This window comes from Psammomys obesus, unplaced genomic scaffold (assembly GCF_907164565.1).
Source record: "Psammomys obesus unplaced genomic scaffold, mPsaObe1.curated_primary_1811, whole genome shotgun sequence".
NCBI classification, from domain to species: domain Eukaryota; kingdom Metazoa; phylum Chordata; class Mammalia; order Rodentia; family Muridae; genus Psammomys; species Psammomys obesus.
Genome location: NW_026591450.1, coordinates 4555887 through 4581676, shown reverse-complemented (window position 1 = coordinate 4581676; position 25790 = coordinate 4555887). Strand labels below are relative to the sequence as shown.

General features: G+C 45.4%; 1 protein-coding gene across 1 annotated transcript in view; it reads right to left on the bottom strand.

Moving 5' to 3' along the window:
• Positions 1-1869: 1869 nt before the first annotated feature.
• Positions 1870-25790, bottom strand: part of Myom1 (myomesin 1) — a 103233-nt gene continuing 79312 nt past the window's right edge. The window contains exons 25-38 of the mRNA XM_055610186.1: positions 25700-25744; positions 21483-21619; positions 20686-20830; positions 18920-18979; positions 18597-18664; positions 14910-15023; positions 14084-14171; positions 13038-13076; positions 12838-12943; positions 10426-10589; positions 7644-7680; positions 7257-7279; positions 6055-6110; positions 1870-2607 (exon numbers count right to left, since the gene is read on the bottom strand). Of these exons, the coding sequence (XP_055466161.1) occupies positions 2314-2607; positions 6055-6110; positions 7257-7279; positions 7644-7680; positions 10426-10589; positions 12838-12943; positions 13038-13076; positions 14084-14171; positions 14910-15023; positions 18597-18664; positions 18920-18979; positions 20686-20830; positions 21483-21619; positions 25700-25744 (1376 nt within the window). The 3' untranslated portion in view covers positions 1870-2313. The remainder of the gene's footprint in view (positions 2608-6054; positions 6111-7256; positions 7280-7643; positions 7681-10425; positions 10590-12837; positions 12944-13037; positions 13077-14083; positions 14172-14909; positions 15024-18596; positions 18665-18919; positions 18980-20685; positions 20831-21482; positions 21620-25699; positions 25745-25790) is intronic.

The following is a 25790-nucleotide window of genomic DNA, read 5'->3' as shown; positions in this document are numbered from 1 at the left end:
TTAAGCCAGATAAGCCAGATAACAGCAATGATTAAAATAAAAAAAATCAATTGATAAATTTAATTTAGCCGATTAAAGAAGATTTTTAATATTATAAAAAGTAGTCCTACAACTAAAATTTTTAATGACTAAACTTTCAAATAGAAAAAAAAAGTAAGAATGCTCTTTCAAGGGCTTAGTAAGGTTATAGAATTTGTCACTTGGCCATATTATATATTACTTTTATAAAAACAGACTTTTACTGTGTTCCAATATCAACAGCCCACCTGTAGCGGGTCACAGGCTCATGAACTACATGTTCAAAGGAAACTCGAGAATTGTTACATCAACATGTCTGGGACTTTAGTTGTGTTCTTCTATTTAGAAACAGCTTCGAGCGCTCCTGGATTGTGAAATGGCTAATACAGTCTGCTCATTATAATGGGTGGGTTAGTTCTTGGAATTGGTTTGTTGAGGAGTCTCGGCAAATATGGCTCCTGAATGTAAACATTCCTCTCTGCCTCCCTGCTGCCCTGTCCCATCGGGTCCTTCTACCACATGGTGGGTTCCTGGTGAGCGCACACACGGGTTTCATCTTCTTGTGCAATTTCAGGAATCAGCATGTCCTGTCTTCTTCTCAAGCCAGGGAAGGTCCCAGGGTGAGGTGCTAGAGTCTGTCCCCCCACCCTGGGGCTCTGCTGCTGCCTCGTAGGCCTGCTGCACTGTGCGTTCTGAGGAGGCCCAGGAACCTCTACCCTGAGCAGCTCACAGCACGAGAGACTGCCACCGCTGGTACTTCCCGGCAGGTAAGTACTCAATGGCCCCTTCCTTCTTGGTCACTTGCCCCCAGGTGGCCTTTTCGCTGAGGCAGGGAGAACTTAGGCTATGTCTGGGCTGTCTCCTTCATCAGGGCTTACCTGGTTTCCAGTGCACTTATCTACTATGCTAGACCGTGTATTTTTCTTTACTGAAGTACTTGAAGCCTGCTGGCTCTGCAAAGAAACGAGGATTATTTCGTTTAGAAGCAGAACAGCTGAGATTAGGCAAGCCCACCAGCTTGGCTTTGGTGAGGGCGTCATGATGGGGGACCATGTGGAAGTGAGGCCTGCTGACACCAGAGAGGAAGCTGGAACGAGGCTTCCTCCCTGATCTCTCAAAAGCTCTATGTGCACGGAAGCCGTATCTACGGCGTAGGGAAATCTCTGCTTCATTCTTGGTATCAGTCTGAATGTGCCCCAGCGTTCACAACTAGTCTCTGACGGCGCTGAGAAGTAGGTATTGGAATATGAACAGGGACCGATGCAGCCAGTGTCCACCAAAGAATGCTTTAGTTGCCTCTGGAGAGGGTTCCTGACAAAAAGGCTGAATTTGCTTGTTCTCCTGGCATCACACAGGACAGCCAAAAGGCCCTTAACAAGATCCTGGTTGCCTGATCCAGATGTCAGCCCTTTGGATCTTGGACTTTGGGGCTTCTAGGACTTCAAAAAAATAATAACCTCTTTTCATTATAAATTTCTCAGTTTCTGGTGTTCTGTCATGGCAACATCAAATGGTGTGAGTTACCCACCTTGGGCAGGAAGAGGCAGGAGACCTCTGCAGCATTATGCCACCTTATCACAGACAGTTGACACGGTTTAATCAATGACAACTCCATCTTAGTGGTGGAGGGTCGCCAAGTGAGCGGATATGCAGTGTTGGTGTGCTTTCGAACTCTGAGCCTCGGCTGACCCCAGGTGTGGTTTTTATGTGACCATGTTCAGAAGGTACCACTTTTGCCCTAAGTGTGTAAACCAGAAGGTGAGCTATAGCAACGTCAAGGGAGAGGTGGAAGGGCCCGACATGGTGAGGATCAGAGACACAAGGGGAAAGAGGAGAGTGTGGGACTGTTTATTCACAGCGGGGGAGGCCACATCGCAAGACTGCCAACAGAAAACGCACCATCCCTACAGTCACCGTGACCAGCGACACTCACGGCCTTAACAGTGCCAAGTGTAGTCACAATCCCTAAGACCTTACAGGTAAAGCTCCATGTGCTTCAAACTCTAGCCCACTGCTGCTCTGGTTCAACACCTCTCCAACATCCTCTGGCCTTCTTCCTCGGACTCATTTCCTAAAGTTTTGTCACTATATAAACTGTTGATAAAAGCCCTTACAGTGTCTTCTATTGGTGCCTCTTCTATGTGAAAAAGAGATGTGATAACTTCTTCCTAAGCCAGCACAAAACAGGGGGTTGGGGAGGGGACACCAGGAGGATTTCCTCATCTGTAACCCAAACCATTTCCACAAGAGCAGCATGGCGGGTGTCCAGCTGGCCCTGGCTCCCCCGATGTCCCCTCACTTGGACTTCTGGTTGCCTTTGGGGGGCTCTGCTGGGCCCTTCCTTGCCTCCTCCTCAGGGATGAACACACTGACGGTGAAGTCGCTGGTCTCCGAGCCATATTTGTTCTTCACCACCAGCCCGTACTTGCCGGAGTCTGCGGTGCTCACTCCTGAGATGGTGAAGAAGGCCGTCTTCCCCGCCTCGAACCTCAGGCTGCAGTGGTCATCGGAGGCCAGAGGCTTCTCATTCTTCAGCCAGGACACCTCGGGGGTTGGGTCGCCCCACACATTGCAAGTGAGATTCAGCGCCTGCAAGACAGGGTTATGGGAACGAAGGGGAGTCAGTTAATTCTGATCCAGCCTCGCGCCAGGCCAGCGAGAACTAGAAGGCTCCCAGGCTGGGTTTAAGGTAGCTATGGGTCTGCAGCTGTGGTCACACTCGGAGGAGCATCTTTAGGGCGGGGCTTTGGGATTCTAAAATGCTTGCTGTCTGGCAGCAGCTCACGGTGGCACTTTCTTTCCATTCTCCATCTCCACTTTCTCCTCCGTGGACACTCAGCCGCCTTTTGCTCTGAGGTGGCTGCATCAGCCGAGAAATCTCAGTCCACACCCACTGCCTGCTCCTTATGCATTTCACTTGCGTCTCGGAACCCAGCAGTAGAATGGCAGCAGCGGCTCTACGTGATTTAACTAATTTTCCCTTTCCATCTTCCTCATTTCCTTTAGCTCCCTGGACCCCTTCCGGCCTGTGCTGGTGCTGAGGTGCCTGGCCCAAATGCATCCTAAGTAAAATCTCACCGGCCCTGTTGAAACTCTTCTAAAACACCGGCATTCGGCTGCACTTTTACTTGGCCTTGCCAAGAAAAGGAAAGCCTCACAGGCCGCTCTAAGCACCCCAGAGGCTTGAGTTTGTGTGTGAGATGGCTGTTTGACGGGTAGTGTTTTGTACTTACAGTCGACAGGTAGATTTTCATCATCACACAATCCCCTTGTGCTGTCCTTTCAACGCTGCATGACCCACCCGACTTCTCAACCCTGTTCTTTGTTGAAAAAGACATCTTTTCTTTTTGAGATTATAGTTGCTGAGAGTATGCTATCATTTCATCATTTCCCTGCTCCCTTTCCCATTTCCAAACCCTTCCAAATACCTTTCCTTGCTCTCTTTCAAATTCATGACCCCTTTTTCCATTAATTGTTGTTTTATGTATGTGTGTGCGTATGTACATATACATATATATTCCTAAATACAACCTGCTCAGTCTATATAATGTTACGTGTGTGTGTGTGTGTGTGTGTGTGTGTGTGTGTGTGTGTTTTCAGGGCTGGCCATTTGGTTTTGGATAACCAGTTGGTTTTCTCTTCCCTGGAGAAGACTATTTCTGGCCCTCTCAGCATCTCTTAGCTGCCTGGGGTTCTTTGTGTAGGGCTGAGGCCTCTTGGTTTTTCTCCATCCACTTTGGCATTGCTATCATTGTCCTTGTTCGGCTCACATTTGGGGGATAACACTGGTAAGACTTTAGCGGTGCAGCTTCTGATGTTCGGAGGAGGCAGTCTCACAGCAAACTCCCCGAGCCTCTGGCTCTCCCTCCCATCCTGCCCCCTCTTTCTGCAGTGATTCCCAGGGCTTAGGTGTGGGAGTTGTATTCCAGATGTACCCATTGGGACTGGGCTCTGCACCATGTCGGTTTGATTGCCAACTCTGTTCTCGGTCTCCAGCATCTGCTACTCATTTCTCCATTCATAAAACACTGTCATTTCCAAAAAACAAAGTTATGTCAACAGAATCTCCAGTATGCAAACTTTCCAGACTGCTTCTTTGTCTCCGTGTCATTCCGCGATGAGGCATCCATGCTGTTGAGTCAGTCGCTTGGCCCTTCCTAGGTGAGAAGTGTGCCAGTGTATGTGCATGCCCCCAAGGCCCATATAGGCCGCTTTCAGTTCGGGGCTCTCATGGAGAGAGTTACTGTGAATAGAATACAGGCGGTTCCGTTTCTCTGGGATAAGCGCCCAGGGTTTAGTTTCTGGGCTGTGTGATAAGCCTAGGACTCACTCTTCTCCCTAGAAATCGCCAGGCTCTTTTGCTAAGAGTCGATATAGCTTTGGCCGGCATCCTACCCACGTTGCAGAGGTAATTCATTTTCCCCATATCTTTGCCCTCATTTGCCATTGTGCGGTTCTGTTGCGCGTCATGGACCACTGCAGTTCAGGTAGGCATGCTGTATCCCACGGTGTCTTTATCCGCCTGTCCATGGCTACTGATGCTGAATCACATAGTCTCGACTAGGAACGAAGTTGGCATTGCTAGGGAAGGGGTGCTCTTCTAAATATCTTCCCAAGAGACCTTAAGTTGTCACTCATTACCTCCCACTACGACGCCTGCTTACATCTCACTGTTAGCACGTTTCTGAGACAGGCTGTGCGCTCAGGCTTGCCCTGTGAGCTTCTTGCATATGCCTCCCAAGGGCTGGGCTCATCAGCGCATGCTGCCATGGCAGTTTTAATTAGCGTTTTCACAGAATTGCTCTATGGGTACATTTCGGAAAGAAGAGTGCAAGCCAGAGAAATGGCTCACTGGGTAAAGATGCTTGCTGCCAAGTTAGGCGACCCAAGTTCAACCCCCCCCCAGTACCACACTGCGGAAGAACGGAGAGCTGAAAGTTGTGCTTTGTGCTCTGACTGCCACATACACGCTATAGCACATCCTCCAGTGGGTAAACACGTGCGTATAATAATTTTTAAATGAGTCAAATCATTGTCATTCAATGTATCTGAACAGACCAGCTCTGTGAGCTTGGAAACTGCAGGCCACTTGGGGTAAAATGTAACCAAATCAAACAGAAATCCCAAACCCTGTAAGCACTGTGGAAAACTAATGTCCACGCTTTAGACCTGGATTGTGGATTCAAGTGCTTTCACCTATGTTCTCTCTTCACTGACACTACTGCTCAGTGAGTTCAACCTCCTTCAGCTTAAAGCCGATGATGGTGTTTCCCACCTACAAAGCACAGAGTGGCACCCACAGCCTTGCTTTGCAGCCCTAATTCTGCAGCCATCCATTTTACCTCCCCCATCGCAGACAGTGTCTGCGCTTCCGGGCAGGAAAAGGTTTTACTCTGCTGCAGGTCCCTCTGGACTTGCAAGATGTATATTAAACTTACTGTTACTGATATGGGGTCTGGCTACGCAGCCAAAGGTGGCCTTAAACTCTGGAGCCCTCTGCTGAGTTCTTAGATTACAGGCATGTACCACTCTGCCTGGTTTACAGGTCAGAGGTCACATTCATTGCCTCTTGGAAGCCAGGAAATACCACTTTAACACCAAATGGAGAGGCTGGTTTTCATCAGAGATGGAGCTAGCAGAAACTCGTGAGGCAGCACCTTTCCCTGTAACCAGAAGGCTCTTAACAGCACAGGCGCCTTCCAGGGTGCTAATTCCACGGGGTAATTTCTTTCTTCTGTTGTTACAAAGTTAGAAGCTAATGTTTCCAGGTTCATTTTCATACAGCCCAGTGGCTTTTGATGGTTTCAAAACATGACTCTGGAGAAATGGCCTCAATGCAGCCGCACAAGAGACACTTTTGCCCTGACCCTGGGCTGCCAAGACCTTATGACTGGAATGCTGAACTTGTAACCTTGTATTTGGTTATTCTGGTCAAGCGCAGACGATGGATAAGGCAGAGACGGTGGGATGCAATGGTGTGGCGTGTTGGGGCCTGTTCCGTGTGTGAAGGCGGGGATGAGGGCACCCCACACTTACCTTGCCCTCCTGAATGGTGACAACATCGGGGAGACCGCCTAACACCCGGGCCCGATCTGCAAGCACAGAAATTTCTGCTTAATCACTGCGATGAGGAGGGCCACAGCCCATGCCCTCAAAGCCGCTTCATGACCCGAACCTCCCAAGCTATTTCTCCCCGTCCTGCTGTCATGGCTATCTCACCCGGCTTTCAGTGTGCAAAATGAGAAGGTGACACAGTGTCTCTGGGTCATCTTTACTCGCATAGTGCACATGTACAAGTGCCCGGAGTTGTGCCTAAAGCAGCAGCTCGGAGCTACTTAGTCACAGGAAGACCTGCCCCATGATTTTTCACGGCTCCCTCCAGCTCTAGCCCAGGAGTGGCTCAGCACGACTAAGCTCAAGGGAGCAGAACAAATCTTCACTTGTAGGCTCTGGGTTGGGCATGGCCTCTTCATGGCTTCCCTGTGATGAGCACCAGTTGACTAGTAGGAAGGCTATAGCCTGGGAGCTCCGGAGGCTTGTGCGGTTGTGGGCTTCCTTTGAGCCTCTCCCTAGAGAGTTTCCTTTTCTTGGTTCTTGGTGTCAGGTGTATGAGAGATGTGCTGAAATCTAGGGTCGGTGCTGTTGGTCAGGACACATGCGTGCTCTGGGCATGACTGTCTGAGCACTTGATGATGGAGCTCTTCATTGACACACCCCCAGGCCTCCTCTCTGGTACAGACCTGGTTACCAGCCTCACATTCTAAGGCCCATTTCATTCAACCTGTGACTCTTGAACCTTGTTTCTACAGATTTACCGTGTCAAAGACAGTGTTTCCAACTCTTGTTTTGTTCACTGTGTCTAAGTTTCTTCTGATACATTGTACCTACAATGACTAATAACTACCATATGGTTGTAACCAAGAGATTTCTTAGGTTACCTGCTGAGGACAAGAGCCAGATGTCATAACTGAGACCTTCCTACAGACCTAAGATTAAAGTGAAACCATATGTAGCCCCTCTACAATTTATAAAAGAGAGAAGTGACCAGACGCTCCCTGTGTAGATCAAGCTGGTCTAGAAATCAGAGATCTGTCTGCCTCTGCCTCCCAAGTGTTGGGATTAAGGGTTTTATGTTACCAAGCCCAGCAAGAAAAGAATCCGTTATCATCAGTAGATATGCCAGGAAATGGAGTCTGACATTGAGTTTGCCTCTGTGCTGTGTGAAGGCAGTTACTTACTTTTTTCTGCGATGGCAGCTTGTCTGTGGTTGAGAGAGACAAAACAAAGTTGGATTAGTATCACTTCAAGTATCTCTCTCTCTCTGCCCCCTCTCACACACAGGCATGCCTCAGAGCAGCTTGGAAAGTTGCTCTCTCTCAATTACAAATCTGCTCTGTGTAACATGAAGAGTTGTGACAAAATTAGACTGCATTTAATACACAAAGGAGAGGAGGAAAGGCAGTCCATAGTCCGCTTCAGAGATATTTGGCAGCTCAACTAACAGTGTCAACTGGGCTTTTCCTATGCTGGCTGGAACAATAGACTCTTTCTGATGCTCAGATGGAACTCAGGGTTCCAGGAACGTAACTGAGTAGAAGCGGCCCTTGCCAGGAACGGGAACTTACTTTAACCTCTGGAATTCAGCAAAGGCTTCATCAAATGCTTTAAAAGAAGAAAAGAAAGTTAAAGTTTTATCAGTCAGGGCTGGTTAAAGTCACAAGGTTGGGTCACCCGCCTTTCCATGAGACTGCCTATGGCTTCACAGTGCAATGTCAACAAGACAAATAAGCGCATTCTATGTAGACAGTATGAAGTGGTGGACTTTAGAAGATTTCAACTCAGCAAGGCGCCTTCAGCCTTAAACAGAGAAAGTTGGCTATCACTACTACTCAAGAGAAAATAGGGATAAGCCTTTCGAATAAAGCATTGTGAAAAAAAAAGGAAACAATGGTTTTGTTTGTTTGTTTCGTTTCGTTTTGTTTTGTTTTTCTTATTAAATTAGCCCTGAGAGGCTCTTGGCTAGACAGTCCAAACCATGTTAGGTTTTCTGCTCCGTTTCGGCAGGAAGCGAGCACACTGTATCATGGTCATCGCCTTGTATCCCGAGCATGGGCTGAAATCCAGTGCTGTGCATTGTAGGGCAGAGCCCAGAGACTGTATTTTTTTTTTAATTTTTAAAATACATTTTTGTTAGCATACAAAATAATAGGTTTCATTATGACATTTCATGTATGTGTATCATTGGGCTTTGTTCATATTCGTCCCCACTCTCTGTCCCTCTTCTCTCCCCAGCTGAAGCAGTATTTCTCAAGCCACAATGAAGTAGAGATGGAGGCGAATGAGATAAGAAGATAGGAGTTACAGTGCTCTAAAATAATCTTATCCCCGTTGACGTCAGGGTAAGATTCTTGACTGAAGCTCATGAGGAAAAAAAAGGCAGTTTTGTTTAGAAATCCCTCTTGTTCGTCCTTCATCTCCTTCGTGGCTCAAGAAACACACAGGTTTATTTCCATCTGTGTGTTGAGGGTGTGCCTTGGCTTGGGTGGAGGCATTGGAGCATAGCTTTTAGGAGCCTGTTCCCACCAGCTGCTCTGTTCACTGAGTCGGACCTTTGAGTTTCCCGATGGTTCTCCTGTCTCCACTCCCTCCCTCCTCTTTGGGGCAGAAGTACTGGGATCTTAGGCGTGTACCCACATCCAGCTTTCTATGTGGGTTCTGGGGACTGAACTTGGGCCATCAGACTTTCACAGCTCGTACTCACACCCGTGGCGTCATCTCCCCAGCTAAGAGTCACATTTGAAATGTAGAGAATATAGACTTTATGAGGTTGTACTAACCCACACCTCCCTACACACACACACTTTATATATAGGAGAGTCAGTATGAAGTCAGGCTGAGAACAGCATAGTAGCACAAGAGCTGTTCCTGGTCCCCACACTGAGAGAAAGAGGCCAAGCTAGTGTGTGATTGGTGGCTGTAGTGCAAGGTGAGAGAATCTGCAGCCTTTGTCTTATAGGGGGTTAAAAGTGGGGTGGTTGCATAGGCTTTGTTGTTAAAAATAATTTTCAAAGTGTTGTAAATCTATCCGCCCACTTGCTCCTTCCCCTTTCTGTTGAATTTCCCATAGTCAGGCAGACGGTGGGGGAGAGCCGCGGCAAAGCTGGTACAGAGCGGGCCGGAAGGTCCTTGCCTCTTTGCTGCAACTTCTCCCAGGACTACAAATCCTTCAGAAAGTCTTTGTAGGCATACTAGGTAGGAGTGGGGTGAGAATAGGGGATTCAGAGAACACGTACACACACACGCACATGCACACACACATGCACGCACACTCACACGCCTCCTGGCATGCTTGGAAAGCTGCTCTCTAAACTGTGAACTTATCCTGAGGTTGAAAAAGCACAAAGAGTTACGATACACTGAGACTGCATCGTAATGCCCCAAGGAGGAAGGGTGGTTAGCCTCCTTTGGTGAGTTTCAGAGAGAACAGAGGGAAGAATATAGCCAAGGGATGGGGGAAACTGTGTCGATTTTAGCTGCTTACGTAACTTTTTTGCCTGTTCACTTAACTTTTTAAGTTTTATTCAGTAACTGTGTGCCCCCTTTGATCTTAGCTTGTTGCTTGCCCCTCTTTACACTTTTTCTTTCCTGTTATCTCCAGCAGCCCTGACTCTTTTGGCAGATAACTAGGACATCTGGGACCCTTCAGATGTAGCTCTCTGGCTTCCTTCTGCCCTGCTCAGCATTTCCTTTGGTTCTTTTCATTCACTCCTTTCTGGTTTTGGACAGAGAAGCCCCTTTATTCCTTTCCAGAGTTTCCCACCAATGACTGCCCTTCATGTTCAGTCTATCTAGTCTAACTAACTAAGGAACTGTTTTCTTGGTCTGGATAAATAAGCTCAGATCTTAGTCCCCATACACAATTGCTTTGAACTCGCTGCTCTTAAGGAGGTGATCGTGAATCAACTGACCTCTTCCAAAAATCCTCCTGTAAGGGTGGTGCTTCCTTTCCATGTTTGTTGTCTCCGTCTCGCTTTTTGTGGATTTGAATTTGGTGGGTTGTCTACCCACTAAGTTCTTGATGATTAAGACCACCTTGCCAAAGTCACTATTAATGAAAATGCATCAGAGGCCATTGTTTCAGCCTCATTCCTGCACCAGTCCTCGGCTGACCAGATCTAACCAGATTGGTGTCACTCATATGGGGTGACATATAATTAAATTGAACTTAAAAACAAGACAGGCTTCCAAAAAGATTGGGACTTAGAGAAACTGATCAGCACAGGTCCACGCAACCTGAGCATCAAAAACAAACAACAACAACAAAACAAACAAACCCTTCTTTGACACCACCAGATAATAAACTCACTTCATTCTGGCTTATTCTATAGTGTTTAGATGTACGTTTACCTTGTCCAGAAAGATCCACTGTCTTCTGGTGCCCAGTCTTGCCGTCAAAGAGCTCCATGACGTATTTCCCTTTGTCGTTTGGGGTGGGCTCGTTGATCTGCAGCCAAATCTGCTCCCCAGTGACCCCACTCTTGACTCTGTCTGTATACTTAATTCCAGTCCCGCTGTTAAGGTGAGGAAAGTATCATGTTTCCTTCCATGCGTGCTGATCTTTCCCCGGCCTCTTATTTATGTACGTCCCATCTATGACCCTTCATGGGCCTTCAGGATACATGAGACCTGCCGATGCCATTCTGCATTAGGGTGTTTGTGGACTTGGATTTCAAGGACCTGAAACAGGTAGCCTAAACTCACCGCAGTAGCCTGGGCCCACTGTAGATTTCATGACCAATATCTCTCAGCGGCACTGGTTATCTTTGGCTTTGCTTGGGTTTATTTCTAGTGCTAAGGGAATCTTCAAAGGCAAAAGGCCAAACTGCATACTATTTTGCTGCATATTTAACACAGATGATCTGTGGCCAAGCCGGATAAGCAAAAGACACACTGATGGGGACTCTCTGTGATGACAGCTACTGACATACGCTGCTCCACAGCTATTAAGACTATGTAAAGATGTGCGTGGTTGAAGAGTCAAAAGTGAATAAAAAGCAGAGCGGCTGTCGAAGCCAGTGAGGCATGCGCCATGACCGTGTGTGAGAGCAAGAGGAAATGCAGCCCTTGCCACTGTGATCTGACTGTAAAAAGCACTCCGGTCACAGAGAAAAACAAGGGCGTGGAGGAAAACACTTCATGAAGATCTCGTGAAACTATGAGGAAATTTAAAATGCCATGTATAGGGCCGGTGACTGGTGCAGGGGTAGAGGCGCTTGCTGCCGAGCCTGAAAACCAGAGTGAAGGAGCTGACGCCTACAAAATGACCTCCACTGTGCTGTGCCATGCGCACAGGGGCACACACAAAATAATTGAAACACAACTTTTAAAAGCAGTACACAAAATTCCCCTCTGTATACAGAGAGGAAAGTAACAATATATATGGAGAAAAATTAAAAGACAGAAATTTAAATGTGCATAAATGGGCTATTAAAACTACTGATGATATCATGTTATAAATCCTTCTAGCTGGGCTGGGGTGGCACATGCCTTTAATCCCAGCACCCAGGAAGCAGAAACAGATATTTCTGTGTTCAAGGCCAGCCTGGTCTACAGAGTGAATTCCAGAATAGCCAGGGCTACACAGAGAAATCTTGTCTTGAAAAACAAAAACAAAACAACAAAACCTTTTCATTTCATAATATCTACAAATGTATTTTCTTTAAAAAAGCATGTACAAAGTTCGTAGCCTAAAGAGAATTTCAAAATGAACTAAATATATATATATTTTTTCACCAAAAATTTTAGGTTTCAATGAATATTTAGTATTTTTTATAACACTACATGCTATGAGGACACTTATTGATCTATCTTTAAATATATTAGCAGTTCAACTACCATAGAACTGGAAAAAGAAACAACTAATAAATGGGACCTCATGAAACTAAAAAGCTTCTGTAAAGCAAAGGACACTGTCAACAGAACAAAACAACAGCCTACAGACTGGGAAAAAATCTTCACCAACCCCACATCTGACAGAGGGTTAATATCCAGACTCTATAAAGAACTTAAGCAATTAAACACCAACAAACCAAATAATCCAATTAAAAATTGGGCACAGAGCTAAACAGAGAATTCTTAACAGAAGAATATCAAATGGCAGAGAAACACTTAAACAAATGCTCAACATCCTTAGTCATAGGGAAATGCAAATCAAAATGACTCAGAGATTCCTTCTTACACCCATCAGAATGGCTAAGATCTAAAACTCAAGTGACACACTGGAGAGGGTGTGGAGAAAGGGGAACCCTCCTCCTTTGGTGGTGGGAGGGCAAACTGGTACAACCACTTTGGAAATCAATCTGGTGCTTTCTCAGAAAACTGGGAACAGGGCTACCTCAAAACCCAGCTATTCCACTCTTAGGCATATCCCCAAAAGATGTTCTACCATACAACAAGGACATTTGCTCAACTATGTTCATAGTAGCTTTAGCCATAATAGCCAGAATCTGGAAACAACCTAGATGTCCCTCAACTAAAGAATGGATACAGGTGGAGGCTACGTTACAAGATATCTATGAATGATGATACCTCTGTCACAAGCAAAGACACACTGTAGCCATTGTGTTGAGGGAAAGAGCTAACCTGGAGTAAGGGAGGGCCTCAGTGTTCTGTCCTGTGGTCATCAACATGAACCCTGAGAATGAAAGGACTTCTTACCTGAGTGGGGTGGACTTTTTGTTTACATTCCTCTCACTTGCCAGTGTGTATGTGTGTGTGTGGGGGGTTGTCTACCTAGCGAGTCAGTTTGCATCTACTTACTTGTGGGACCAGTTAACTTTCAAGTCATCCAGGTAATAAGTGACAAAGGAGTAGAGCCGGATGCCCTCTGCTGTGCTCTGGATTTTCAGGTCTGTAGCGGACAAGGCTGAGGAAGAGAACAGCATAATTCATGCACCGGTGAGTTCATCCCGGAAGCAGCGTACTGAAACCTTCGCCGTGGTGAGGAGATGGTAACTTACCTATCTTCCGGCATACCTCAGTCATCAGTTCTTGGAAAGCTGTGGATAGAAGGACATAGCCAAAAACCGTTAGCTTGAGCATATTCCATATAAGGTCAAGTTTCACGCTGTTAACTCACTAAGTCCCTGTCCAGAGAAGGCCATCCAATAGCAGATGAATTTGTTGACCCATTGATAATTAGTGTTTTCCTTTGTTTTTGTTTTTTTTTTTTTTTTGTTTTTTTTTTTTTTGGTAAAACAACCCAATTTTCATAAGGCTTCAAAAAAGGATTTCTCCTTGTTTTGACCTGTGCTTTCCTTGAATGGTTGGTTGGTAATTTAATATTGTGTATACATTCTGGAAAAGGCCGCAATGACGTTTCCAGGAAGCCTGTTGGCTTTGAAATGCTCTTTCTTCTTAAATTGGAGGAAGCCTTAGTTTGAATTACAGGGGTTTTCTTATCTGTGTCATCTGTTCCCAATGAATTAACTGTCTCTGTTAACCGCAGCTCCACCTCTACTGAGAGCTGAGAGCCAGCCTCCTAGCTTCTATGGGCTGATTACAATCTTGCTGTACTAAGGAGGTTTGGGGGACAGGGTTCTGAGTAGCTTTGAGTTATTATAATATATTTGCCCTTAGTAAGTGTCTGAAAAATGGAAATGGCTGCTTTCCTATGTTAATGACTGCAGAGCTTCAAATTTCACACACAAATCTTTCTTGACACCCTTAACAATGGCCTATTTTGTTTTTAGCATGCTCCTTACAGAAGGTTTTGATCCTAGAAGATTTTTGTAGAGTTGAAACAAAAACGTTGACTTAAATTGAGAACAGATTTCTAGTGGCCCGTGGGCTATAAATTCTTTAAGGATCAAAAGTTTACTTTTGATTTCTAGGAAGTAGAAAGGGAAAATGTTTTTGAAAATGAACAGTCATTTGTTCTGCTGGAATTTCAATTAAACAAAAAAACAGTGGACACAAAGCATGACTTCCACGGCCAGTCCAGCCCTGGTCATAATTCTGGTAGCTGTAGACCCATAAGGCAGACCCCAGCAGTTGGTAGATTCACCTTCATCCACAAGTTTCAATCTGCTCTTATCTTTTCCTCGGTCATCTTTCAGGATAACTTCATAAAATCCAGCATCTCTCTTGGAAAACTGAGGAGACAGTGAACATTGCAGTTGATCAAATTTGGTTGCTGCATTTCTGTGTACATTGTGTCTCTGTGTGGTGTGCATGCATGCGTGTATGAGTGTAAGTTCATGTGTGTATGAGCGTACATTGCGTGGGTATGCATGAAATAAGCATACAACCTGTATGTGGAGGCCAGAGATCAACCTTGGCTATCGCTGTTCAGGAGCCGTCCACCTTGCTTGCTTTTAACCTTTTACTTTATGTGTCTGAGTGGTCGGACTGTGTGGCTGTCTTTACGGCACATGCATGCAGTAACTGTGGACAGTGACACAGATTTCTAAAGAAGTCAGTCCCAAACTATAATAAAATTATAATAAAGTGAACAGAAGAGGGCATTGGGTCCCCTAGGATAGAGTTACAGACAGTTGTGAGCCTCTATGTGAGTGCTTGGAAATCACACCCATGTCCTCTGGAAAAGCAACTAGTACTCTTAACTGCTGAGCCATCTCTCCAGCTCCGACCTGTGTTTTGAGGCAGAGTCTCTCGGTAGGGCCTGGGGCTCTCCAATCTGGCTAGACCAGTTGGCCACAAAGCTCCAGGGACCCACCTACCTAACTGTCTCCACCACTGGGATTATAAATGTGTTCCTGTTAGATTTGAACCGCTGTGACTCCTTTGGGCATGGAGTCACTGAGGAGTCTGGTTTCTAGTGAGAGAATTGCAATGCGGAGGCAGCAGCTCGCCTGTCTGTGGCCACCCACCTCCGTGATGAGCAGGGTACAAATGCCATCCTTAAAGTCATGCTTCTCATCCACCGATATCTCCCGTTCATCCTTGTACCACACAATCTGGGTCTCCTTTTTAATATTTGCCACCTGTAAGAGGAATCAAAACAAAGAAAAAGGGGTTTGTTTTGGCGAAGGTAAGCAGTTCTTAATCGTTGGGGTATTAAAACACTGAATAACATGGAGTCAGAAGACACCCATTTATAAAGAGACCAGTTCCACAATTGAGGGTTTTCGTAGAGAACGGGTTACAATAAGGTGAACACCAGCGAATAAACTTAAATCAACAGCATCTTGATTTCCAACGGTAAAACTTGTCTTAGCATCCGGTTTCCATGACAAATACAGGAATGCTGCACTGGGCAGTAGGACTGTTTTCTGCATGGACAGATGGTCCCGGTTGGAAATGGAATGGAAACTTCCCATCACCAGGCTCACTCCCAAGGGAGCAGGGAGACCAGTGATCAGGCCAGCTCATGCAATACTAAATTGTTTCAAAACAAGCTTAAAAGTGATGCCAAGGAAAAGTACCAAGTGTCCATTAAATCAAGGCATATCAAAGAAGAATTCTCCAACCTAAAAAACAAACACACACTGGCTCAGTGGGCATGGTGGTACAGTAGAATGGTCCTGCTGAGATCAGAGAATTGCTTGAGCCCAGGGTCTGAAAGCAGCCTGGTTGACATGGGAGACCCTGTCTACATCCCAAAGTTCTTAGGTGGATGTGGAAAGAAAGGACTTCATATATGCTAACATAAATGCTTAAATAAAAATAGAAATCTCAAAACCAAAGAAAAACAAAACTCCTACTGAATTAAAATAGTCTCTCAGCAGAATGAATAGGATGAGTAAACTCCAATCTATATCTAAACGTTTAACAAAAGAGAGAAAGGAAGATTACAAATGTATGTATAAAGGAAGTAAGGCTTAATAGCTTAATTGCAGAGAGATTTAGAGAAGATGTGTTTAGATCCCATACATCACACATTATCAGTGGATAAAACCATCACATGTAGACAGATCCTGAGCTTTTCCTACAACATTTGAACTTCTTGAAAACTAAAATTGCATGAGAGAGTAAAGACTTCACACAAATCAAGAAAACAAAATGAAAACACCAAAGACCCCACTGAGCATCTGGTAAGAGGACACATGACTGCAAGACCAACATGGAGACACGTTTGCTTCTGGAGATTGGAATGAGGATGACCCCCATAAGCTCATCTATTTGAACACTTGGTCCCCAGTTGGTCTTTGAAAAAGATTAGGGGGTGTGATCTTATTGGAGGAGGTATGTCATGGGGGGAGGGGCTTTGAGGTTTCAAAAGACCCAATGCCATCCTCAGTGTGCTCTCTCCACTTCTTGCCTGCAGTTTGACATGCAACTCTTCCTGTCATCATGCTTTTGCTCTGCCATTATGGACTCTCACCCTATGGAACCGTAAGCGCAATTAAATGATTTCTTCTATAAATTGCCTTGGTCACAATGTTTTATCACAGCAACAGAAAAGTGATTAGTATGCTTGTTATAAACAAAAGCATTCATGTTTTACGATGTCAAAAGGATTTCAGCTGGTTTGGGGATAGAGCTCAGCGGTAGAGTGCAAGGCCCTGCAACACATACACCCCCCCCCCAAAAAAAAAAGTCCATCTAGCAAGTGAACATAAGAAGCAATACTCTTAGTAATAGTGGGTGGGGTCAGTAAACAAAAGGCCATTAGCTGGTTTTTAAATCATGGAAACCTATTGTGCTAACAGGTGACATTGATAAAGATGACCAGCTTGGAAAGCGGCGTCTGGACCAGGAGAAACTAGAAACGCTCTGGACTTGCTGAGCCCAGAGACAATCCAAACACCAATCTTTTAAAAATTACTTAGATTTATTTATTTTATATACATGTGCATGTTGACTGCATGTATGCGTGTGTACCACCTGTGTTCCTGATGCTCACAGAGCCCAGGAGAGGATGTTGGATCCCCTAGAACTGAGGTACAGTTGTGAGCTGCCATGTGGACGCTGGACCTGAAGCCAGGTTCTACAGCAGAGCACTCACTGCTCCTTGTTGCAGGGTATTTGCAACCCTGTGAACCCGAGACTATGACCTGAAAGACCTGTGTGTAGTTGTGAAGTGACTCAGCCCTAGCACACACCTTTAACCTAAAAACTTGCTGTTTGTTGTGAACTGGCAGTTGTAGTGTGGCCCGGCCCTAGCACACACCTTTAATCCAAAAGTTTTCTGTAAAGAGGATTAAATAAAGTCAACCCTACGTCAAGAGGCAGAGCAAGAAACCAGCTGACAGAAAATAAACAGAAAGGAGGGACTTTGAGTTGAAGGGTATTTAAGACAGTGTGGAAAAGAAGGGCTTTAAGGGCTTTTAGCTTTTGGCCTTTGGGCTTTTGGCTTTTTCCTTCTGGGACATGAGTAAGAAGGTCAGCTGGGTGCTTTCTCTGCCTCACTGAGCTAGTGCTAGTAGGTTTTCACCCCACCATCTAACTCCTGGATATTTATTGGTAAAATCAAACAGTTGGGACTTTTTTTATTTTTAACAACAGCTCCTTTTTGTTTTGTTTTTTTGATCAGGGTTTCACTATGTATCCTTAACTGGCCCAGAACTCATACAGATCCACTCTATCTCCAAGCACTAGAATTAAAGGCATAGGCCATCATGTCCACCTCTGCCAGTGCTCTCATCCACTGACCCATCTCTGCAGCCTCATCTCTTTGAGGTTTCTTGAAGCCAGGGGCCTCTAGCTCCTGCTCTAGCTGGACCTTGTCTCCTCGGCTGTCATCTAGGGGTGGCAGAGGGAAAGTCTGTCTGTGTGGACTCCTGCAGTAGAATGGTGCCCGTGGTGTCCTGTGGGCAGGCTGGGGCTCACATGGTTCTCATGAGTCTGAATGTTTAGCTCACGTCCTCCATGGACTATATAGAACAATAGTTAACTGCTACATTTACATGAGTTATTCCAATGGTGTAATAAGGAGTTTTGAGACAAGGTTTGTTCAAATCGGACACAGCTGGGCACACTCAGCCAGGTTTCTGTGAAAGTCTCGTGATTTAGAGAAGGAGCTGAGGTGAGTCAGGAATAGCTTACCACTTAGAATGCAGACTTAGCCTAAAGCAGAAGCAGCGTGTGCCATTCTGATTGACAGAAGCTGGCCAACCCTAAGCCGAAAGTCCAGACCCAGCGCTCCACACCCAGCAGCTTTTCTGAGCATCAGCATAGAACCACACACAACCTTGTGTCATGTGCAAAATTATTCAACACAGTGCATGAAATGTCTTCAGGCTATGTCTGTAAAGTATTTGTGAAATGTAAATGAATTTTATATTTGGACTCAAGTTCTTCTCTCAGAAAGCTCAGTATACAAACACAATTACCCCAAAATCTAAAACAAATTCCACCGAGAACCCTGAGCACTTCAGATCCAGTCATTTTGGAGAAGCCTTCTGCAGCTCAGGGGTGACTACATGAACTCTCACCAATCCTCACATTTCCATGTTGTTTTGCTCTGTTTCCTACCAGCCAAGGGTTGCTTCACATCCAACAGAAAGGCTGAATCTGTGGCTTATCGCTTTGGGGTAAATAAAGTGGGCAAACTGACCTTCCTTTTCATCTTGGTTTCTCCTGAATAAAGTGCTACAAACGCACCCGCCTCTCACCTTGCACTTGAGCAGCACGTTACATTCTCCAGTCACTTCCCAGCTCAGATACTCCGCAAAGTGCGGGCCTGTGGAATTTCAACGACAGAAGCAGTCTCCGGTCAGTTGCAAATGCAAGATCAAAGCTCGTCCTTAAATCCTGAGGTGATTTACGTTTTAGGTCAGATCCCAGAATTAGGAACTTTGTCATAAAGTATCTTTAATGCCCACATACTTAACAATGGCTGTTTTAAGTTATTCTTTACAAAACACAAAATGCTGTTCATTTAAATTTGCTGTGGAAATAACTTTGGAATGTTTTATACAAAAATGTCTATTTTTACCTTGTTTCCTGATCCATTCTTGTCGCTGGAATTCAGCTTCTTTCTGTAGCTTCTTATAAACTACAAATTGAAAACAAGGAAGTGTGAACTTGGGCTGAGCGGCACAAGCGCACACGGCAGGTACTAGGCAAAGTGACTGGTTTCACTATTATACGTACAGATTGTGAGGGCCCTGTTTGTTCTGATTTTCAGAGCTGAAGAGATAACCTTTGAAAAGTAAGTAACTTTGTGTGTGTGTCTATACGTGTGTGTACACATGTGTATGTGTGTGTAAGAGAGCTTGTGTGTATATATATGTGAGTGTGAAGGTATGGGTCTGTGTGTACGAGTGCATGTTTGTGTGTGTGTGCAAACGTGGTGTGTGTGTCTGCATTGTAAGTATGTGAATCTGTGTGTGTATGTGTGTGTGAAAGAGAGTGTGTCTATGTGTGTTGGAGAGAGAGAGTGTGTATCTATGTGTGAGCATATGTGTATGTGTGTGTAAATGAGTGTGAATGAGTGTGTCTCTATGTGAGTATGTCTGTGTGTGAGTGAGAGTGTGAGTGAGTGACTGTGTGTGTGTGTGTGTGTGTGTGTGTGTGTGTGTGTGCGTGTAGGCCAGAAGTAGACATCAGGTATCTTTGCTAATTCCCCTCACCCCCATGCAGGGACTTACTATGTGGCCCTGGCTGTGCTGGAACTTCTGTGTAGAGCAGGCTGACCTTGAACTCAGAGATCTGCCGGCCTCTGCTTCCCAAGCACTGGGATTAACCTTATTTTTTAAGACAGGCCTTGGAGGCTGGAGGGATGGCTTGGTGGTTAAGAGCATGAATGGCTTTAGTGCAGGCCCTGAGTTCAAGTCCCAGCACCCACACTGGGTAAGTGACAGCCACTGCAGCTCTAACCCACTTCCATACACACCTACCCAGAAACGCCTACACACATACTTTAAAATAATAACTAAAAAAGCATCTCTTTTTAAAAAGATCGATTTTTAACTTAACCTAGAACTCACTGACTTGCCTGGACTGACTGACCAGCGAGGCTCAGGGATTCTTGTCTTTGCATTCCCGCACTGGGATCAGCATGTGCTGCTGTGCTGGGCTTTGTATGTGGACACTGGGGACCTGAACTCAGGTCTTGCTGTCTGCAGTGCTGGCTCCTTGCTGACAAACCATCTCCCAAGGCCCTGCACTAAATAGCTTTTCCAAGGCCGTAAAGCTAGGAAATGGTGAAACCACACTGGCCGTTACGGACACACATCTGGTAGACTTTTCCGAGCTTGTGAAGTGCCACATTTTAAACCATGATGGCTTCCACAGACCTCTACACTGTAGTTCCAATATATGACTGGCAGGTTCGGCACACATACGGCACTTTTACATTTTTTTTCTCTCCAAAGTTTAATAAGTTAGGGTAATTACCATAGAGTTAAAATAGTGTCATGGTTTGTTACTGAGACCCACATACAGTTAGTTCTGACTGCCCTGAGACATCCGAGGTTGGCGAATTTAGTAGTACCTACTTGTTCACATATAAAACTATGTAAGCCCGGCCATGCCTGAAAGCCAGCGATGGTTCTGCTGTTCTTTGAACAAAAATGAACAAAAAGTTGTGTTCATTTTTAGGCAATAGAGCACTATGGGAAGTGTTGACTGGATTTGAAATTTCATGCATGAATTCAATAAACAGTTCCAGCCATGAGTCAAGGGCCTCTCTTATGCCCTGGTGTCTGCGCAGAGGTAGGTAGCCAAGTGTCCCACTGCCCTGTCCCTCGGAACTCCTACCGTCTCCAATGAGGACAAGCGTGGAATGGCCAGTCGCCTTTCCGTCCTGAATCTGGAATGTGTACGTGCCCTCATCCTCATCCTGCAGCTTTTCCATGAACATTTCAATCACACCCGTGTTCCGGTCCACATGCATCTTGTATTTCTTCAGTGTGAGGAGAGAAAAACAGGAGAGAAATCAGCGAGGAAAACATTTTGCTTTGGAGACAATAACCCCGATAAAATAAAAGCAAACCCGGAAGAATTGGAATTTTAATATTTCTAGACAACTAAGCAAGTTGTTTAAAAATCCTGTTCCTGGGAAAAGGAACCTACTATGTGGGTATATGACTTGCCCAGGAATTGATGATGAAGAGTGTGAAATCTCAACAATATGGCCACCTCTGGTCACTTAAACATGACCTTCGCACTTGACACACCAAAGCAGATGGGGGAACCTCACAATGCCTCACCCCTAAATGAGAGCTGCGGACATTTAATGGCTGCCAGGAGAGGAAGAGTCAGTCTCTCCCTAGGCCGTGCACCCTGATATCCAACCCCAGGTGTCCTCCCTAAACACAGATACATACAAGCCACGTTAGATGAACCAGCAGGTTGTATGGAAAGGTCTTGAACTTGGAAGGGAGTAGGAGGACATGGGAAAAGTTGAGTGGGGTAGAAGAATAGAAATTTGTGTGTATACACACATACACACACACACACACACACACAGAGTGGATGAAATTCTTAAAAATTAAATAAAAATAAAACATTAAAAATACATATTTTTGATTGAAAACAACAAACGTAAAGCCTACCTCCCCTTCAAAAATTTCCTTCTCGTTAAAGATGTAGTTGACTTTGGCATTGCCAGACAGCTTCTCAGCCTGCATCCAGAACCGCACCTGACCTTTCTCCAAAATTTCGACGGCCAACTCTGACTTAGTTGGGACAGCTAGGAAGAATAAAAATAGACAGAGTAAGTCAGCATTCTGGGTAACAACAATATTGATACAGACATTCCTGCAAGTGAAAACAATAGCCAATCCCAAGAGCAACATAAGCCCTTGCTTCTACAAGACCCGGAGACAATAGGCACGTGATAGGGTGACCTCAGCATGAGGGATGGAGAGGCTCGGCTCACACCCTTTTGAATCACAGTTGTCTCTGTTGTCCAAACAAGGAAGATGAAGTTGTAGATAGGGGCACTTCCAGTTTACCTCTGTGTTTCCCTGCTGCAGCGTTAGTCAAGGTTATTCAGGGCCAGTCACAAGGTAAAGTGAGAAAAGTCCTCAAATGACCCACAATGGCCACTGTCTGGCCCCCAAATCTGCTAGAAAACAAAACAACACAAAACTATTCCACAGTCAAGTGTCAGGGATGCCTTTCTTTTCGTCTCCCCGTCCACTCCATAAAATCAATTACAGATTTGTTCTGCTTCAGAATTGGACTCTTGGGTGTTCTGTGCTGAGGGGTTGCAGATACATTTGGGGGGGGACAGAAGACGGGCTCTGGAGTGGAAACATGACCTCATCGGTTGCTGCCCTCCTTCAGCCTCATGGCTCTCACCTGTCAACATGGGTGTTGTGTGCCCGCCTTACTCTGCTAACAGGCAATTAACTATGGCACCACAGGACACATTAACATACTGTGGATGACGATCAGCAATTGGAAGGTGAGTTCTCTGCCCTCCACCGCATTTACTGATGAGAAAGCTGAGTGATAAGAGTCATGACATCTGAGCTAAGCCCACAGCTCTTGCGCCGTTCTTGGTCCCAGTTCCAATGCTCTGATGAGCACTGTGGTTTTCCAGTGTGAATGAATGTCTGAGCAGAGCAGATGAAGACAGGTCCCAAGACCAGAGGCTAACCCTTGCAACAGACAAGTCTTGAGAATAGACAGGATCTCTGAGAAAAGCCTGGAGATCCCATCGTGGAATTCAGAATAGACGGGTGATATGAACTGAGGTGGTAATACAAAGGAAGGGACGGGCCTTCTTGGAAGCCTTTGATGCTATCTGCCCCAAGTCACAAGACATTGTCTAGAGAAACACAGATGAGCGCACATTGCCACTGAGGGAACTGAGCAGGCGTAGCATGTGCCTGCAGAGAAAGACTATGGCAAAGACTATGGCATAGCTGTGGGACCAGCCTTAGAGAAGGCCCCTTCTCTCCACCATCTGCGTGCAACTGGTCTCTTTATTAGCTCCCTGGCCTCATGTTCGTAACCTCTAAAATCCAAACCACCACAGCACAGACCCTTTCTGGGTCAGTGTGTGTTCAAATGACAACATTCCATCTAAAGGCCCGAGGGAAGGCCTGGCATACAGTAAACGCTCTATAAATGCTGGCCATTCATGTTTTGGTATCTGTTTCTTTTTCCTCCAGCTGCTTTGACAATATCCTATAATTATAACAGAGAATGTGTTAAAAACTAGGGGCACAGGGCACTATATGTTTATGGATATGTGCTCATGTGTGTGCATTATTTGGTAGCGGGGAAATAGGGAGTGTCTGCAAATGAAGAGCCTTTATTGGTGCAGGACGCTGAGGATGCTGCGTCTTCTACCCGCAGACAAGCTGAGCCGCCACTCTGCAAATTTAGCATTAGTAATGGCAAAGCAGGCTGTATTATTTTCAGTCATTACTCCTATGCTTTTTTTTTTTTTTTTTAATCTTTTCCTTCTCTCAGATCCAAATTACCTTCTCTGGCAATTTATTTGTCCTAGCAAAACATACTATTTGTAGATAGAAGGCATATGTTCATTGTCTTTCAAAATATTTTTGAAAATGGCTTTACAGGGGTGAATTTACTATGTTTAGGAATAAAGGAATAGAATTTCTAAAGTTTACATTCAACGAGAAATGAGACATTTAAAACCTTATAAATCTCAAGAAAATGACTTACTGTCTTTTTCGACCAAGAGGAAGTGGGTGTAAGGAAATTAGATATGCTGCTTTCACCCTGTTGGAAGCTCTCTGAAATGTTCCCTTAGTGACCTCATCACTGTAGTGGGGAGGGGACAATACTGGAACTGTCCTATTTGAAGTGCTGTTTCAAGGGTCTAAATAAAATTTCACTGGATTGGGGGCTGGGGATGTGATCTTCATACTGAGTCTAACGCATGCCCTTGGGCTCTCCCTTCATGCCAACCTCGTTGCCACAGCTGGTCTCTGATAAGAAAGCCTTGAGTTTGCTGTCTCCAAGCACCAAGGATTACAGTCCTTAGGCCTGAGCAAGATTAAACGTCTCAGTGTCAGTGACAACAACATGAGTCGGTCATGGCTTCCTTAACTGTACCATCTCTGAGTCATGTGATCCTGGAACCCTGGAGGCCCGGGCCACGTGAACTTGGCAGCGACACACTGCCTTGACTTCTCCCAGCAGAATCTTTTAACCTAAATGTAAATGTTGCCGGAGAAGCTGTTGCCTGGAGACATGAGTGTTTCCTAACTGGATTACCGCTTCTTTCCATTTCTACTGGGCTTCGGTGGAGGAAGCAAACAAGTGCCTTAGAGACAGCTTCTTGTGAGGGCAGAAGAATTGTCACAATTGCCAACCCTAGAAACAGCAACCAAAGCCCAGGGACATGAAAATGATTCACTCAGGGTCACAGAGCAAAGACTGCCGGGGGAGGCCTCCACCTTCCATATAGTTTTCAAAATTAACTTGGTCATCCACAATAATATTTTCCGGTTTCATGGTGAATAAGCACACAGATGAAATTAATGCCATGGGCTGGGAGCTCCGGAAACTTCGTAGTCACAAAGGAAGAAAACACATGTTTGGGAACTGAGGGATCTTTTAGATCTTAATTTAAAAGGGGGCGGGCATTTTACCACATCCTCATCTGCTTTCTCAAACCCTGCAGTGTGCTTCCCTGGAGGTGTATTTGCCCAGTGAGTAACAGATCCTTTCAGGCCAGTGGAGCCTTTGGCATGTTATTTCAGGCTTCTTTCTCTCCTCCTAGGTATCAGCCGTGGAGTTTAATCTTTTATACGGAAGGTGCTTTGTCTGAGGGCTGCTAAATAGTTCAGAAGGGCTCTTCTTCAGAGTGAGGCCTTCACCCTATTTTCCAAGAGTACAAGAGTGTAATACATCGTCTTCACACTGCTTCTGTTTAGAGCTTTGAGTCTTCTGTTACATGCCAACATTACAGACTGGCCTACGACATGTAAGTGACAGTGTTTAGAAGATACCAATGTGATCCCCAAATGCAAGGGTCAGAAGCTGAAGAGCGTATCTCCTCGTATTACACATACAAATGCACACACTGCCCTGAGGAATGAGGCAAGAGTGTCCCCCTTTCTATTTCCTTTCCTTTCTCTTTCCTCTTGGCCCCCTTCTCTTGTTCTCGTTTGTTTGCTTTCTCTTCAGACAGGGTCCCCGGTGGACCAGGCTGGCCTCTAACTTCATATTTTGCTATATGGCCCGAGATGGCCTTGAACTTCTGGTCTCAAGTGCTGGGATAACAGGCAGGTACTGGGGATCAGATCCAGGAATCTGTCCTGCTATAAAAACTTTCTGCCAACCACAGCCCTATGGAATACTTTTCTGTTAGTGCCTTGTCATTTCTGGAGAAAAATGGCAACGGGAAGTGTCATTTCTAGAAAGTGCTTCTGTGGCTCCTGCTTTGTGAAGTATATCCTAAAGCCTCTCCTCATCTTCCTCTTTCTTTCCTCCCTCCTGCCATGCCTCCTTGCTTCCTCCTTTCTTCCCTTTGACAGGTTTCACCATGTCCCCCTCCAGACCATGAATTCAGGGTTCCCCTGCGTCTATTCCTAGCTCTTTTTAAAACAATTTAGGTCAAGATAGGGTCTTATTAAGTTTTTTAGTCTGTCCTTGAGCTCCGTAGCCTGGGCAGGATTTGAACTGGCCTTTCTCTGCCTCCAAAGTAATGAAGATTACAAGAAACGTGCCATCAGCCAGGCTTTAAACTCCTCTCCTTAATCCCCTCTGAGCTGTTATTTGTTCTGTTACAGAAGTGGAACCCAGGTAAAACCGCTAAAATCTGTGACTGGGCAGAGGTACTTACTCGGGAACTTGTGCTCCTGGCTGAGGGCAAGCAGGCGTTTCATTTCTGTACAGAAAAACAAAAGGTAAGCCTTTACCTACTAATGCACAGG